This window comes from Salmo salar, chromosome 13, assembly GCF_965601325.2.
Source record: "Salmo salar chromosome 13, fSalSal1, whole genome shotgun sequence".
Classification (NCBI taxonomy): Eukaryota; Metazoa; Chordata; class Actinopteri; order Salmoniformes; family Salmonidae; genus Salmo; species Salmo salar.
Window position 1 is genome coordinate 43,358,263 of NC_138303.1, and position 16,207 is coordinate 43,374,469.

The following is a 16,207-nucleotide window of genomic DNA, read 5'->3' on the forward strand; positions in this document are numbered from 1 at the left end:
GAGAACTCCTGGCCCTGCTCTGACGATCACTTACCACTGTTGTTTTCTACTCTGTGTGTGTCTGACAGGCCTCCATGACAGTCCTCTGTCTGACTCTGAGGATGAGAACCCTGAGGCCCTGCAGCCCTCCAGGCAGCCCCCCCCCTCCTCCCGCCCCCTGGCCCACTACAGCCTGTGTGACCCCCAGGCCCAGCCTGACTCCCTGCTCCCCTCCACCCCCCCTTCCTCCCCCAGAGACATGTCCCGGTCCCTGTCCCGAGTGGGCGTCGTCATCAGCCAGCCCGCTCCCCTGTTGTTGCCCAGGCAATCGGGCGGAGACACCCTAACACACAGCTCTGAGTCGGTAAGAGACGGTATCAGATGCTCTTACACATGCACGTGCACACACACACACACACACTAATTCTTGTACAATTAGCCAGGCTGTTTCCTTAGGCTGATAACATGCAGCTATCTCCAGTGCTTCTGTCTGTGGCTCATTTAACTGTCACCGATAAACTGTATATCTCAGAAAGGCATTTAGAGAGCTGCCTATGCAGTGGCTTATTTCCCTATTATGGCCTTATTGCTAGGTTATTACATGTGTATGCCTCACCACTCACTTGAACTTTCTCTCTTTCTGTCTTCCCTCTCTCTCTCTCTCTCTCTTTCTCTCTCTCTCTCTCTCTTTCGCTCCTCTCTCTCTCTCTCTCTCTCTCTCTCTCTTTCTCTCTCTCTTTCTCTCTCTCTCTCTCTCTCTCTCTCTGTCTCTCTCTCTGTCTCTCTCTGTGTGCAGGAGGAGGAGGGTAACACTGACCAGTGCGGAGGACACAGCTCTGGAGAGGAGACAGCCCTGCTGCTGCCTGAGACCACAGACTCAGTCCTCAGGTAGCATGCAAGCACACACACACACACTCTCACGCAGCACACGCACTGCAGCTTCACACACACCCACACACAAGAGGGCTTTTTTATGATGACAGGCTGAGTATGGCTCTCAGAGATGGACGTTTTGAATATCGGGTCGTAAAAGAAGTTGAGTGTGGAGGGGAGGAGAAAAGGAGCGTGTAAGACGGAGGCAGCGTGAGGGAGGGAAGAGGGCAGTGAGGGAGAAGGAGGGGAGAGATGGGAGGACAAGGGGACAGGTAAGTTGACAGCTGGCTATAGCAATGATTTAGCTACAGGCTAGTACTGGAGTCACAGGCCAATTTTCAGCATCATTAAAGCACCCTCTCTCCCACTCTTTCACTCTCTATTTCTCCCTCCTTCTCTCACCTCTTTTTTTTTCTCGTATGTGTTCCTTTTCTACAGTTCTGCTGTACCGTGACTCCACTACAAATGTAATTGGGACGATAAAGGTCTTGATTGATTATTGATTTTGATTGATCGTTCACACCCTTTCCTTTCTTCGTTGTTCCCTCTCTTCCAGTGACCTGGCTAATACCTCTCAGTGGTAGAGAGCGGCGACACAGGACCAAGTCAACAACATCACTGTCAGTGTGTTCTTCACTTTGAATTCAGTATTCAGCGCACAAGCACACACACACACACACACACTACAACTCACCTCTCCTCTGACAAACGATGTTAATATGCAATTTGCTTCTACGTTTTCTATGAACTTCTCCTTTGATGTGTGACTTCTAGGCTGCTTATGCTGTACCTGTGCATAACATGGGTCCTAAGAATGACATAATACCTGTCGTAACAGGTCGCGACAGCTCAAATCATAGTTACGACCTCTCGCGACCGTTCTAAAGCGTGAAACGTTTAACATTTAAGTCTTAGTTAGATGTTTAATAGTTCATGTTCCATAACAGGGTTGTTTCAGTTGCAGGAGGAGGGATGTTGGGAGCTTTATGACCGGTGTTATGTCATTTTTATGATGCCGTTATTATGAGGCATCATGACAGCCACTGTAATTAAGATATTTTGAGTCAATGTATCTGTCTCCTTTTAAAGTCTAAAAGTTGATTTGAACACTTCCGTCGGCGCGACAACTTTAAACACTTCAGACTACTGTAATAATAGTCATTAAAACGTACTTAGACTTTGTTTTGAAGAATCATTGTAAAGCACAGATATGTATAATGTTTTTCCTCCTTATATTCAAACATGAGATGTTATAGTATAAGCATTTTCTGTCATTCATTATTAGACATTTCAGTTCTTGCTTTATTAGGGGTGTTGAAGTACTAGTTGAAAGGAGACGCTCAGATAGAGAAGCGGCCAAAATGGGGAAGAACTGTTGAAAACGCTTCTGAAAAGGGTGGAAGTTTGAAGGCGATCAGGTTGGGGAGGGCAATCAGGTTGAATGTAGACTGGAAGAGACACTCTAGAAAGGTGGTTGCTACTAATTAGGGCGAGAGGAATGACATTTTGATGTTCTCATGTTTTTTGTTGTTGTTGTTGCACAATATATTTGACTTCCAATATTCTATCCTCCGCAACATAAAGCTATTGCTCCTGCATGCTGGTAGCTGTAGAGCCACTGCAATACTTCCATAAATGATACCAGATTTCAATCTCAAAGCAGTGTGTTGTTTTAAAGCAAGAATAGTGTGTGTTTAGAATTCCCAGAAGACCATTCGTAATGCACTAGATTCACTACGTGGTATACAGAAAAGATCTGCTTCAGAGGGAAGAAGCCATTCTAGATTTGTACCTAAAAGAACAAATTGGTAAACGAAGGAATCTCATCATAACATAATCTAATTTATGGATACTTACGTTGCAATACTTGTTGGGGGTGTTGTTCCTATAGCTTATGGAAGACTGGCCTGGAATAGATTACTACTGGGTCAATAAATACATTTTTCATGATTTTCTACCAATACTCAGCTTGTGTTATATCGTAATGAAATTATATCCAGTTTTAGTTTAAGCTACAGAGTTGATATGTGTAATAAGAAGAAAATACTAAAGCTTGGGTTTAAAAGCTTGCTAATGGAGAATAATGCGCTAGGGACAACTTTGCTTGGTCAATATGTAATTGGCTGCACTTGCACCTGTTATTTTGCTATAGGAGATGTTTTTGGGAACGAAACGTTGACTTTCGTTCAGCACAATTATGCTCGTCATTAATCCCGTCTATGTTATGTCGTCTATCATCATTATCAGAATCATTATCATCGTGTGTTGTAATTCCTCTTCATTTTATACTCATTTCTTTTTCTTCCCCTGATTTTCTGTCTGAAGGTCAATTTAACTGTATTATCTATCACGACTGTCTGGTAAGGTTTGACGAGTTAGTCCAAAGGGTAGAGGTATTGGTGCCACTATATAGGACCACAGTTTGTTCACACATGGGTTGCAGCCATAGTGAAAGTGTGACATCTGTAACGTATAACTCAGTCCATCATAATTAAAAACTTTGTCAGCGTTGATGGACATCCTTGCTCAATTGAAGGCTGTGCTTCAATGGGTTTTTGGGGTACCTTTGTCTCTACACCTGTTCAGCTATCTATACCTAGTTTAGTACTACACATCTGTTTGCTACCCTGGGTGGGTGATTTTGACATCCTGGTATGTGCACCAAAAGTTCCGTAGCGCTGAGATCTATGGTTTTGTTGTGGTCATTCTAGATTTCTGTGGGAAGTTCTATGTCTATGTCTATGTCTACTGTGAGCTATGTGGGTGTATAGTGTAACTTCTATTCAGGACAGCTACCTACTCTCATTGCAATAAGGCTCCAGTATGTATGTTGGTTTGTTGAGGTCATCTTACTTCTGAAAAAAAATGCTAGTTATTGGTAATACTATATACTGTCTGTTCTTGTGGGTGGGTTTCTGTAATAAAATCAACATGTATGTATATCTGCACCTGTGATGTGTTTGTCTTTTGATGGAAGATAAATGTTTTTTACAAAAATTCTGCTGCTTCCTTCGAGGCGTGACATTCCTGATGCTAATTTGCTAGTTACACGTGTCTCGTCTTTCCCTCTGCATTCTGTTCTTACCCTCCTGCTCCTCTTTACCTGCAGTTCTCTCTCCTTCCATCCCTCCCTTGCTCCCCCCATTTCAAGTCTAGGGTGACGGTAGCTAATTATAAAATCAATGATGCCAGGCTGGCTGGTTTACAGCCTGCTCTAAAAACTTAACTGGGAAATCACTGGTGGATTAATGCCTCCCTCACTCTTTATCGCTTTTAATTAGAAATGTAAAAGATATGAAGAGCCAGAGGCTAGAACACATCTCCTATAAGATCGGGCCAAATGGTACCCTATTCCCTATGTAGTGCACTACTTTTGACCAGGCCTCTGTAGGGAATGGAGTGCAATTTGGGACGTACCCCCACATCTCCTATATGACCTCTGCCAACCTAGCCTGTCGGCCCCTTTTTTCTTTCCCTCCGCTCTCCCCTTTCTTGTTTATTTATTTTCCCCCATTGTATCCCCCCCATTCCTTCTAGCAGACCCTCCTCACTCTGGTATGTGGTACCTTTGTTTCTTTAAGAGCTGCTTGCCAACTCTTAGTGTTGTCCTCTAACCAAATCACCCCTCCTAGCAGCAAAGGGCTCTGGCCCCCTCCCCTCCTCTTCCCCGTCCCTCCTCCTCTCTCTCGAGCTTTCTCCCGGTCTGTCTGTCTGTTAAATTTATGATCTCTACATCTTCAAATGTTTCTCACCTTCCCCTAACCTTCCCTCCTCACTTTTTCCTCCTTTTGATTGCTCCCTACCCACTCTGCATCCGCTGCGTATGTAATGTAACGAAAGGATGCCGATCATGTCCCCGTCTCCTTCCTCCGGGCTAGCCGTGATAGGCTACATTCTTTCCCATAATCACCCCATCGCCTCCTAGCATATGACATGTCCCTTACCACCCTTTTACTATGGCTCCAGGACGTCCTCATAGACCCTGAATGTTTTATCACACACTCTGATCTGACTCTCATTCCTTCTAGCTAGTCTTGTCTGGTGATGTAGACAATGCTACCAGTGTTCTGTCCTCCCAGGCCGGTGTTGCAGACAGCGCTACCAGTGTTCTGTCCTCCCAGGCCGGTGTTGCCGACAGCGCTACCAGTGTTCTGTCCTCCCAGGCCGGTGTTGCAGACAGCGCTACCAGTGTTCTGTCCTCCCAGGCCGGTGTTGCAGACAGCGCTACCAGTGTTCTGTCCTCCCAGGCCGGTGTTGCAGACAGCGCTACCAGTGTTCTGTCCTCCCAGGCCGGTGTTGCAGACAGCGCTACCAGTGTTCTGTCCTCCCAGGCCGGTGTTGCAGACAGCGCTACCAGTGTTCTGTCCTCCCAGGCCGGTGTTGCAGACAGCGCTACCAGTGTTCTGTCCTCCCAGGCCGGTGTTGCAGACAGCGCTACCAGTGTTCTGTCCTCCCAGGCCGGTGTTGCAGACAGCGCTACCAGTGTTCTGTCCTCCCAGGCCGGTGTTGCAGACAGCGCTACCAGTGTTCTGTCCTCCCAGGCCAGCTCCCATACACTGTATGTAAGGCATGACGACGATAGAAGAGTTGTCTACAGAACGGGACCAGCCTACTCTCGGGAGAAAGCTGGTAGCCACTAGCCACGGCATCTAACCAAGCAAGCACGTCTAGAAATCAATGCAAATTGCCCATGTTCAGAACAAGCAAGCCCAGTTTTTGGTTTACTCTAATTCAGACCAGTTCCTGTATGGTTCATGAAGGATGATTCATTATTGATTCTCTAATAGGATTTCTGAGTAATCGGTATGCTCTCTGAGTAATAGAATGAAGCTGCTAACCTCCGTCCTGGGGTGGACTACAACTATGCGGCTTTCTCCCTTCTGGCGATTCTTGTAGCTTCTATTCACCCTTTCTTCTTACTTTTCACTTGTATACTTCCTTGGAACCTTGTAGTTGCTTTGCACCATTAATAACCTGGAGAGGATATCTGCTCCACAACCATCACTTGACTAATCATCGCTAGTATAATTGGAAAGGTGGTGATGAAACCCCAAAATACCACCCTGCCTCTTTAAATCCCCTACTACCCCAACACTCCTACCTATTGCCCCAGGGTTCCCATAGCAACGTGTTATTGGGGTTGAATATATGAGGCCATTTAGCTTCAGTCCTTGTAAAGCAGCTAATAATATATGGACCTTATTCTAATCCCAGTCCCTCTTTATTGATCTGTATTTTTAACGATAGTTAATTATGGCAATCATATAGTTGATAGAACCCCATCTCTGTTTATCACTCTTCACTCTAGTGTCTACGTCTATTAATAAAAACAACCATAGAGGCTATAATACACTGAGTGTACAAAACATTAAGAAGACCTTCCTAATATTGAGTTGCCACACATGGATGCTGGCCCATGTTGACTCCAATGCTTCCCACAGTTGTGTCAAGTTGGCTGGATGTCCTTTGGGTGGTGGACCATTCTTGAAACGCACAGGATACTGTTGAGCGTGAAAAACGGGAAAAACCCAGCAGCATTGCAGTTCTTGACACAAACCGGTGCTCCTGGAATCTACTGCCATAACCCATTCAAAGCCACTTAAATCTTGCCCATTCACCCTCTGAATGACACATACACAATCATTGTCTCAATTGCCTCAAGGCTTAACAATCCTTCTTTAACCTGTTTCCTCCCCTTCATCTATACTGATTGAAGTGGATTTAACAAGTGACATCAATAAGGGATCATAGCTTTCACCTGGATTCACCTGGTCAGTCTATGTCATGGAAAGAGCAGGTGTTCCTAATGTTTTGTACACTCAGCGTATACTGTAGCACTGTCCCAAGGACACGGAGTGGAAGTATGCATCTGCCTACAGTAGGAGGCAACATTAATGAATTGTAACACACTGGTAATACTAGTGCCTGCTCAGTTCTATCCTATATGCAGGGCTGGTGTACAGACACTGCTGCTGGCTGGCTGGTCTCTGTACCCAAAGTGCAAGAGCGCCCACTATTGGTAGTCATTGTGTTGACGACGTCATTGCAGTGCTCAGTTCTAATGAAATGGACTCAGTAGCAAGGCTCACGGCTGGTGAATGAACGGGGGCTATCAAAAAAACATTTGGTAATTTGGTTCTGACTTAGAATATGTGGACAACTACAAATACCTAGGTGTCTGGTTAGACTGTAAACTCTCCTTCCAGACTCACATCAAACATCTCCAATCCAAAGTTAAATCTAGAATTGGCTTCCTACTTCGCAACAAAGCATCCTTCACTCATGCTGCCAAACATACCCTCGTAAAACTGACCATCCTACCAATCCTCGACTTCGGCGATGTCATTAACAAAATAGCCTCCAACACTCTACTCATCAAAGTGGATGCAGTCTATCACAGTGCCATCCGTTTTGTCACCAAAGCCCCATATACTACCCACCACTGCGACCTGTACCCTCTCGTTGGCTGGCCCTCGCTTCATACTCGTCGCCAATCCCACTGGCTCCAGGTCATCTACAAGACCCTGCTAGGTAAAGTTCCCCCTTATCTCAGCTCGCTGGTCACCATAGCAGCACCCACCTGTAGCACGCGCTCCAGCAGGTATATCTCTCTGGTCACCCCCAAAGCCAATTTCTCCTTCGGCCGCCTCTCCTTCCAGTTCTCTACTGCCAATGACTGGAACGAACTACAAAAATCTCTAAAACTGGAAACACTTATCTCCCTCACTAGCTTTAAGCACCTGTACATTGCCCATCTATAATTTAGCCCAAACAACTACCGCTTCCCGTACTGTATTTATTTATTTATTTAGCTCCTTTGCACCCCATTATTTCCCTTTCTACTTTGCACTTTCTTCCACTGCAAATCTACCATTCCAGTGTTTTACTTGCTATATTGTATTTACTTCGCCACCATGGCCTTTTTTGCCTTTACCTCCCTTATCTCACCTCATTTGCTCACTTTGTATATATACTTATTTTTCGACTATATTATTGACTGTATGTTTGTTTTACTCCATGTGTTGTTGTATGTGTCAAACTGCTTTGCTTTATCTTGGCCAGGTCGCAATTGTAAATGAGAACTTGCTCTCAACTTGCCTACCTGGTTAAATAAAGGTGAAATAAATAAATAAAAACATTTGAAGGGTTGTTTACGAAACATTCATATCAGTGTCATAACTGATAAGAAAAAATTGCTTAAAATTTTTTAAGAGAATGAGACATTTCTCAAAGGAAATATGTTATTAATCTCACAAAAGTAATTTATTGTGCCTTACAGTTCATATGGCTTTTTCTTTGTATGACAGAGTTGGTATGAACAGAAGATTGGACAATACCACAGCCATGTTTTACAGAGAAGAACACCGGCATCAAAACAACATAATCGCAACGTTTGCATCATGAAGGCCTGGCAGGGCAGGCCGAGAGGAAATGAGGCCATCAAACCTCGCCGCTCTGCTTCTCCGCGATCCTGTGTGACGTCACAGCACCGTACAGAGAACATTCACTGTGACAGAGGAGACATGTTAAAGCCTGTACACACACTCAAAACCAACCAGGAGGGACACATTCAGAGAGAACTGTACGGTAGGCCTCTTTCTCTACCGCTGGGAGGAGTCTGTTGCGTTCCTGTTCATATACTGTATCTTCGTAGCGAGACTGTTTACAAAACTCTGGATGTACACGTAGCCAGCTGCATTATGAACAGTTGGTTACATATTGACTGAGACATGTTGGCAACATAGAAGATTGAGAAGAAGAAATGACAGGAGGACACATGGGCCTGCCACTTCATTAGAGAGAGGGTATATCCTACAACATTACAAAGACATGATGGTGTAATGGCTTTGGATGAGAAGGCAGTTGGTTTCTTGGATGCCAGCGGCACAGAGCACAGGTCAGGCAGGTCATTGACAATGCTGCTGGCCAGGTCTGGTCTGAGACAAATGAGTGCTTTTCACACTAGTGAGCCGAGCCAAACTGAGCTGTACGGAGCTGGCTTGGCTATGCACCCACCATAGTTCCTGGAACTGTGCTGGAAAGGACAATGTGAAAATAGAATATCTATGCCAGCACTGGTTTGGTTTGGGTTGGCATGATAGTGTGAAAGGGGTAACAGACTGGCTGGCATCCACGCCGTTTGTAGAACAGTCATCTATCTTCTATGTACACAGAGCTAGGAGTTAACTGGTCAGATCTGACTGACTGAGTCAAAAATACACACACATAAATATTGCCTGTTTCTAGCGCACCCTACAGCGTGGCGGCCGCTAGGGTTTGGTCCTTAGTAACAAAGAAGCCCTGAGAAGTCTGTTTTCATGTCGTTGTCCATAACAGTTCCTGATTTGAACTTGCGTGTGTCTGTGTGTGTGTGTTGATCATGTGTCAGTGAGTGTTTGCTTGTGTACGTTGTTAAATAGTGCTTCGGTTTCACAGGCATTTGATGGATAGTTCTCTACATTTCCGTCGTGTTCGTCAATTGCATGACTGCTGAATAAGATGAGATTGCCATTGACTGTACTGTCAATATTGGGCAATAAAGATGTATTGTATAAAACAGGATATCAAAGTGCCATAGCCAAGTGCTACGGCCAACGGTCAATCTCTGTCTACCAAACAAAGCCAAAATGGCACATCTGTTATAGGGTTGAAGTTTAGTGTGTGTGTGTGTGTGTGTGTGTGTGTATAATTTTATATGTCAGTGTGTGTTGAGTTGCTAACTTTGGTACTGAGACACTATCCATTCGACAGCATAGTTTGTTGCGTTGAAAGGAAGCACATATATTAATGCTAGTCCCCTGATAAACAACACAAATCACAACTTTAGTCACTGTAACACAACATTACTGAGTTGATTATCATTGACATCTACGGCGAGCAAAACTGCCCAAAAAACACCAGCGGCGAAGTTGGAAAGAAGATTCAGTTCGAGGTCTGCCAGTTCAGATTCTGATTCGTCTCTCTCTGGATATCCAATGGAAACTCCTCAAAAAACAAAACCTCATCTAAAGAAATCATTTACAAAACCAGGATTACAAACAAACCAAATATAATGGTATATAGATATGTATGGACTAATTAATACATTGAAAGAGAAAGAAAAGTCAAGAAAAAAACGAACAAATTGAACAATATTCAAAAGCAAATAACAGCAAAAAAATCGATTAGCATATTCAGTTTGGTTTCATCCTGTATTTGTCTTTATGAGAGACGTGTTTTGCTTTGCATCCGTTGGAAATAATCTATTGTTCAGTTCATGTTTTCTGTTTTGGCCATTCCTCTATGTAGATACAAACAAAAAGCTAGTAAAAAATGAGACATTTTTTTTTGTCAGAGAGTCCGTTTTTTTGTTGTTGTCATCACGCCATCTTCCCTCTTCTCTATATCAGGAGTCATGAGTCCAGTCGGTTGCATCATGTCGTCTCTCCATCCCTCTTTTATAATAGTATCTCTGCAAGTCTCTCTGTGTGTCTGCATGTTACTTATCAGGAACCTGTGAGTCAGAGAACCTGAGTTGTAGTGTCTGTACAGTTAGGTGTAAGTCTCTGCTGTCCTGTCATGTCCTGCTTGGAGAGACTGATGTGCAGTAGGGAGATAGAGAGGATACAGAGGAAAGCGAGGGAGGGCCAGCATAGGAAGGGGTAGGGTGGGTGTATGTGTGTCTGTGTGTGTGTGTGTGTGTATACGCGTGTGTATGATTACGTCAGTTAGTGTGTGTATTTGAGTGTACAGACTGTATTTGTGTGTGATCGCCTCTCCTCCTCACTGCGCCCTCCCGGCATGGCTCTTCCTATCCCCATCGCTGCTACTCTCCAGAGCCCAGGATTCCCCCTCACTGTCCGAGCCCCTGTCCTCTTCCTCCCCATCATCATAATCATCCTCATCTTCCTCCTCTGGGGAGGGCTCACTGCCGTTCTCTGTCCCCCAGCTGTCCTCCTCGTCCTCGGCCTCAGTCTTCATGGTGGTGGGGGGCTTGGTGGAGGCTGGTGGAGCGGCAGGAGGGGCAGGCGGTGGGGAGCTCTCTCCACTGCTCTCTGTCTGGTCCTCGAAGGCCTCTGGGTTCTCTAACATCTCTCTGATCAGAGGAGGCATGGGGCCTGGGATCTCCATCTTCAGAGTGATGGCCCTCTCGGCACCTGTTCACACACCACAGGAAAAAAAAACATTCCCGTTAACAAGTCTGGAAAGTGATGTCTTAGCGTTTGCTGATAGTGCTAGATGTTCCAGACGTTATGGAAGTAATCCTGACGTCCAAGTGCTATCTCAAATGTTCTGCATCCACCATAATCGATATGTATTATTCGGACTGTGCGTGTTAGCTGCTGGTCTAGTGTATTGTAGTGTACTGTTCTGTACTATAACAGTACTGACCCTTGGTGCTGATGCCTCTGAGGTCAGTGATCTTCATCAGCATGCGGGGGAACATGTGGGGTTTGTTGGGGCGTCTGCGACGGGCGTAGATCTTCAGGGCCTCCAGCAGGGGCTCCTGCAGCTTGTCCACCTTCTGGGGCTCCTCCAGGTCCATACGGTCTGAGGGACGGACGGGGGAGCGGACCGAGTTAGATACACAACACATGACAAACTGGACACATAACAGCCATCAGACTAGGATAGGAACGATGTAATTGATGATTTATAGGTCATTACAATTGTATCATGTCATTGGTAACAACTACAAGTAAATAAAGTGTCAAGTGTAGCGCAACCAAACTAGTTCATCCCCACATTTCTACTGGTATTGTAACTGAGTGAGGATGTTATCGCGGCCTAACACCTCAAAGACATTTTGGCCTGTATTAGTTCTTAACGTTGTATTTGGCTAGCAGTAAAATAGTATTAATCCCCTCAGGGTGCAGTACCTCCAGAGATGAGGGAGATGGCGCTGAGGAGGCCAGTCTCTGTGTCGTCCATCTCCAGAGGCAGCAGCTGGCCAGCGAAGGCAAACACCAGGTCTGTGAGCGGGCCGAAGCCTGCGTTGTGCATCTGGGTCCGGTTCAGGGTCAGCCCGTCGGAGAAAGTCATGGTGTCCTGCTCTGGGGTGTAGCGCGTGCAGATCCTCAACATCTAGGGGTGAAAGAGGGAGGGGGGAAAGATGGAAAGGCCGAGAAAGAGAGGGGGAAGGATATAAATACATAAAAATACAACAGGAAGGCTAAACCATATAGTAGGCTATGTTCTTTATCGATTGTCCATTAAACAACAATCTAATCTGTTGTCATCTGTTCACCTTTCCCTCTCTATACAGCACGACCCTACACGACACTGCAACACCGCCACTATCCACTGAGAGGCAGTATCCCCTCATCATTACATTGCCACGTCTCTGAGTCCCAGAGAATACAACAGGGTCCGTTGACAGAGCGGATAATGGGATAGAAAGAACCAGGTAAGTACCAGGATGTCCAGGCAGGCTGACTTGAGGAGGGTGATCTGGTCAGCGATGGTGAGGGTGGTGAAGCCGGGGAGGCGCTTGGCAAACTCCACGATCTTGATGATGCACTTGGTGGAGAGCTCACTGAACTTATCCCACAGCCCCAGGTCCAGCTGCACGCGCTGCTCTGCACTGGAGTTCTGGAGGACGGGAGAGACAGAAAGAGAGAGAGATAGTGAGCGTGGGGATAGCAGGGACACAGACAGGGTTAAAAGACAGGGTTCTTATTAGACATTGATCAGGTAGAAGAATTATTGGTTATTATTTATATATTTTTACCTTTATTTAACTAGGCAAGTCAGTTAAGAACAAATTCTTATTTTCCAATGACAGCCTACCACGGCCAAACCCTCCCCTAACCCGAACGATGCTGGGCCAAATGTGTGCCGCCCTATGGGACTCCCGATCACGGCTGGTTGTGATACAGCCCGGGATCAAACCAGGGTCTGTAGTGATGCCTCTAGCACTGAGATGCAGTGCTTTAGACCGCTGTGCCACTCAGGAGCCCTTATAAACTAGGTAGTTCGAGCCCTGAATGCTGATTGGCCGAAAGCCGTATACCATGGTTATGACAAAACATGTATTTTTACCGCTCATGTTTATAATAGCAATAAGGCACCTTGAGGGTTTGTGGTATATTGCCACTATACCACGGCTAAGGGCTGTATCCATAAGAACAGCCCTTAGCCGTGGTATATTGGCCATATACCACACCCCCTCGGGCCTTATTGCTTAAATATTATTCAGGTAGAATAACAACACCACTGACTGGACATCAACCAACTAGGTAGAATGTTCTCACAGTCTTACAGTGCACCAACCAATCACGTACCAAGCTCTCAAACATCAGTACAGAGACAAAGTGGAGTTGGAGTTCAACGGCTCAGACACGAGACGTATGTGGCAGGGTCTACAGACAATCACGGACTACAAAGGGAAAAACCAGCCACGTCGCGGACACCGGCGTCTTGCTTCCGGACAAGCTTAACACCTTCGCCCGCTTTGAGGATAACACAGTGCCACCGACGCGGCCCGCTCCCAAGGACTGTGGGCTCTCGTTCTTCGTGGCCGATGTGAGTAAGACATTTAAGCGTGTTAACCCTTGCAAGGCTGCCGGCCCAGACGGCATCCCTAGCCGCGTCCTCAGAGCATGCGCAGACCAGCTGGCTGGAGTGGTTATGGACATATAAATCTCTCCCTTTCCCAGTCTGTTGTCCCCACTTGCTTCAAGATGTCCACCATTGTTACTGTACCCAAGAAAGCAAAGGTAACTGAACTAAATGACTATCGACTCATAACATTCACTTCTGTCATCATGAAGTGCTTTGAGAGGATATTTAAGGACCAAATCACCTCCACCTTACCTGTCACCCAAGACCCACTTCAATTTGCTTACTGCCCCAATAGGTCCACAGACCATGCAATCGCCATCACACTGCACACTGCCCTAACCCATCTGGACAAGAGGAATACCTATATAAGAATGCTGTTCATTGACGGGCCGCCCCCAGGTGGTGAAGGTAGGAAACAACACCTCCACTTCGTTGATCCTCAACACAAGGGCCCCTCAAGGGTGCGTTCTCAGCCCTCTCCTGTACTCCCTGTTCACCCATGACTGCGAGGTCATGCACAACTCCAACTCAATCATCAAGTTTGCAGACGACACAACAGTAGTAGGCCTGATTACCAACAATGACAAGACAGCCTACAGGGATGAGGTGAGGGCCCTGGTGGAGTGGTGCCAGGAAAATAACCTCTCCCTCAACGTCAACAAAACTAAGGTGCTGATCGTGGACTTCAGGAAACAGCAGATGGAGCACGCCCCTATCCACATTGACGGGATCACAGTGGAGAAGGTGGAAAGATTCAAGTTCCTCGGCGTACACATCACTGACAATCTGAAATGGTCCACCCACACAGACAGCGTGGTGAACCTCAGGAGGCTGAAGAAATTTGGCTTGTCACCGAAAACACTCACCAACTTTTACAGATGCACCATTGAGAGCATCCTGTCAGGCTGTATCACCGCCTGGTATGGCAACTGCACCGCCCGCAACCGCACAGCTCTCCAGAGAGCGTATCCCCAACGTATCACTGGGGGCACACTGCCTGCCCTCCAGGACTCTTACAGCACCCGATGTCACAGGAAGGCCAAAAAGATCATCAAGGACATAAACCACCCGAGCCATGACCTGTTCACCCACGTTATCATCCAGAAGGTGAGGTCAGTACAGGTGCATCAAAGCTGGGACCGAGAGACTGAAAAACAGCTTCTATCTCAAGGCCATCAGACTGTTAAACAGCCATCACTAGCCGGCTACCACCCGGTTACTCATCCCTGCACCTTAGAGGCTGCTACTCTATATACATAGACAAGGAATCACTGGTCACTTTAATAATGGAACACTAGTCACTTTAATAATGTTTACATACTGCTTTACTCATCTCATATGTATATACTATATTCTACTGTATTTTAGTCAATGCCACTCCCGACATTGCTTGCCCTAATATTTATATTTCTTAATTCCATTCTTTTACTTTTAGATTTGTGTGTATTGTTGTGAATTGTTAGATATTACTGCACTGTTGGAGCTAGGAACACAAGCATTTCGCTACACCCACAATAACATCTGCTAAATATGTGTATGTGACCATTGACATTTGATTTGATTTGGAGAAATGTGATTTACCCTAAACTGACCTTTTGAGTTGGGAAAGTGTGCATGTTCATAGTGGATTAGTGTCTTTACACGGGATGTGAACCAGTATGTTCTAACAGGGGAAAAAAGGACAAATATCCAAATGTGTGAGCCTCTTACGGTATGGTATTTGCCCAGCTGCAGCAGTGAGGGGAAGGTGTCTTGGTGGGCCTTGCTGACTTTGTTAACCAGCTCCTCCAGTTCTCCACTCAGCTCATAACTCTCCGGCGGCACCAACTCCTCCTTCACGTCCTTCTTCTTCTTGTTCCTGTCGTTACGCACTGCTAGGGAGGAGAAGAGGAGGAGGAGGATTAAGAGGAGGATGAGGTGGAGGAGGAGGAGAGGAAGAGCAGAAGGAGGAACATAACAACACGCGAGTGAGAATTTCTGTTGGCTTCCCACTGACTTGCCGCAATTCGGTGATGTTATGAACCAGTTTGTAAGCCATATTATACAATCCAGCTCATAACAGCACTTAAACAAAGTGATGACACTATCTCTCCATTCACTGTTATCTCCCTCCCTCTTCCTCCCTCTCTCTCCCTCCTCCCATTCTTTCCTTCCTCTCAGGATATCCAGAAATAGCCGGGGGACAATGTGATCCACGTCCTAACACACATCCCACACATACAATACACCCACATAAGTGTCCCATGGGCAAACCTTCCTACCACTCACCTCACCTCGCACACACTCTCTCACAGACACACACAGTCACATTGAGTAAATTGCGCTCTTTGTGACCAAGAATTTGCTATCACTCTCGTTTTTTGTATTTGTCATAACAGAATGATCAGTTGGAGCCAAGTCAAAAAGGCTATTTTTACAGAGAGCGACTATACTGAAGTGAAAGTGTGAACGGAAGGTGAGGGGTTTTGGTAGGGCAAGGGTGTGTTGAGAGTGAGATGACTGGTGAAACACCTAGTCTGTGTCTCTAAGGGCACCCTGTAACCTAGAAAGTGCACTACTTTGCACCGGACAAAAGCAGTGCACTATATCGGGAATAGGGTGTCATTTGGGACGCGGTTCGCAGGAAGAGTCATTTAGTAACATGATTAGTCATAAGGGTGGTACTGTGCCCAGTCTTTCCAAATCACTACCCTGCTGCTTCTTCGTTTCACTTCCTACTTCCTCCTGGGTGAATCATTTTAGATCAAACTATACCATGCGACTATCTAAAAGCATATTGAGTGCTTTGTTTATATACTCTGAGTGTGTGTGT

The 16,207-nt window shown here is 45.9% G+C and overlaps 1 protein-coding gene across 7 annotated transcripts in view; it reads right to left on the reverse strand.

Annotated features, from left to right (window-relative positions):
- Positions 1 to 8,089: 8,089 nt before the first annotated feature.
- LOC106567065 (retinoic acid receptor gamma-A) overlaps positions 8,090 to 16,207 on the reverse strand; it is a 72,096-nt gene continuing 63,978 nt past the window's right edge. For 5 of the 7 annotated variants that reach the window (XM_014135913.3, XM_014135917.3, XM_082960111.1 and 2 more), the window contains 5 exons: positions 15,106 to 15,266; positions 12,247 to 12,423; positions 11,712 to 11,916; positions 11,224 to 11,382; positions 8,090 to 10,988 (listed from right to left, as the gene is read on the reverse strand). In XM_014135913.3, coding sequence (XP_013991388.1) covers positions 10,615 to 10,988; positions 11,224 to 11,382; positions 11,712 to 11,916; positions 12,247 to 12,423; positions 15,106 to 15,266 — 1,076 coding nt within the window. In that variant the 3' untranslated portion in view covers positions 8,090 to 10,614. Of the gene's footprint in view, positions 10,989 to 11,223; positions 11,383 to 11,711; positions 11,917 to 12,246; positions 12,424 to 15,105; positions 15,270 to 16,207 lie in introns of all 7 variants that reach the window. The other 2 variants (XM_014135916.3, XM_014135919.3) reach the window with 1 other exon arrangement.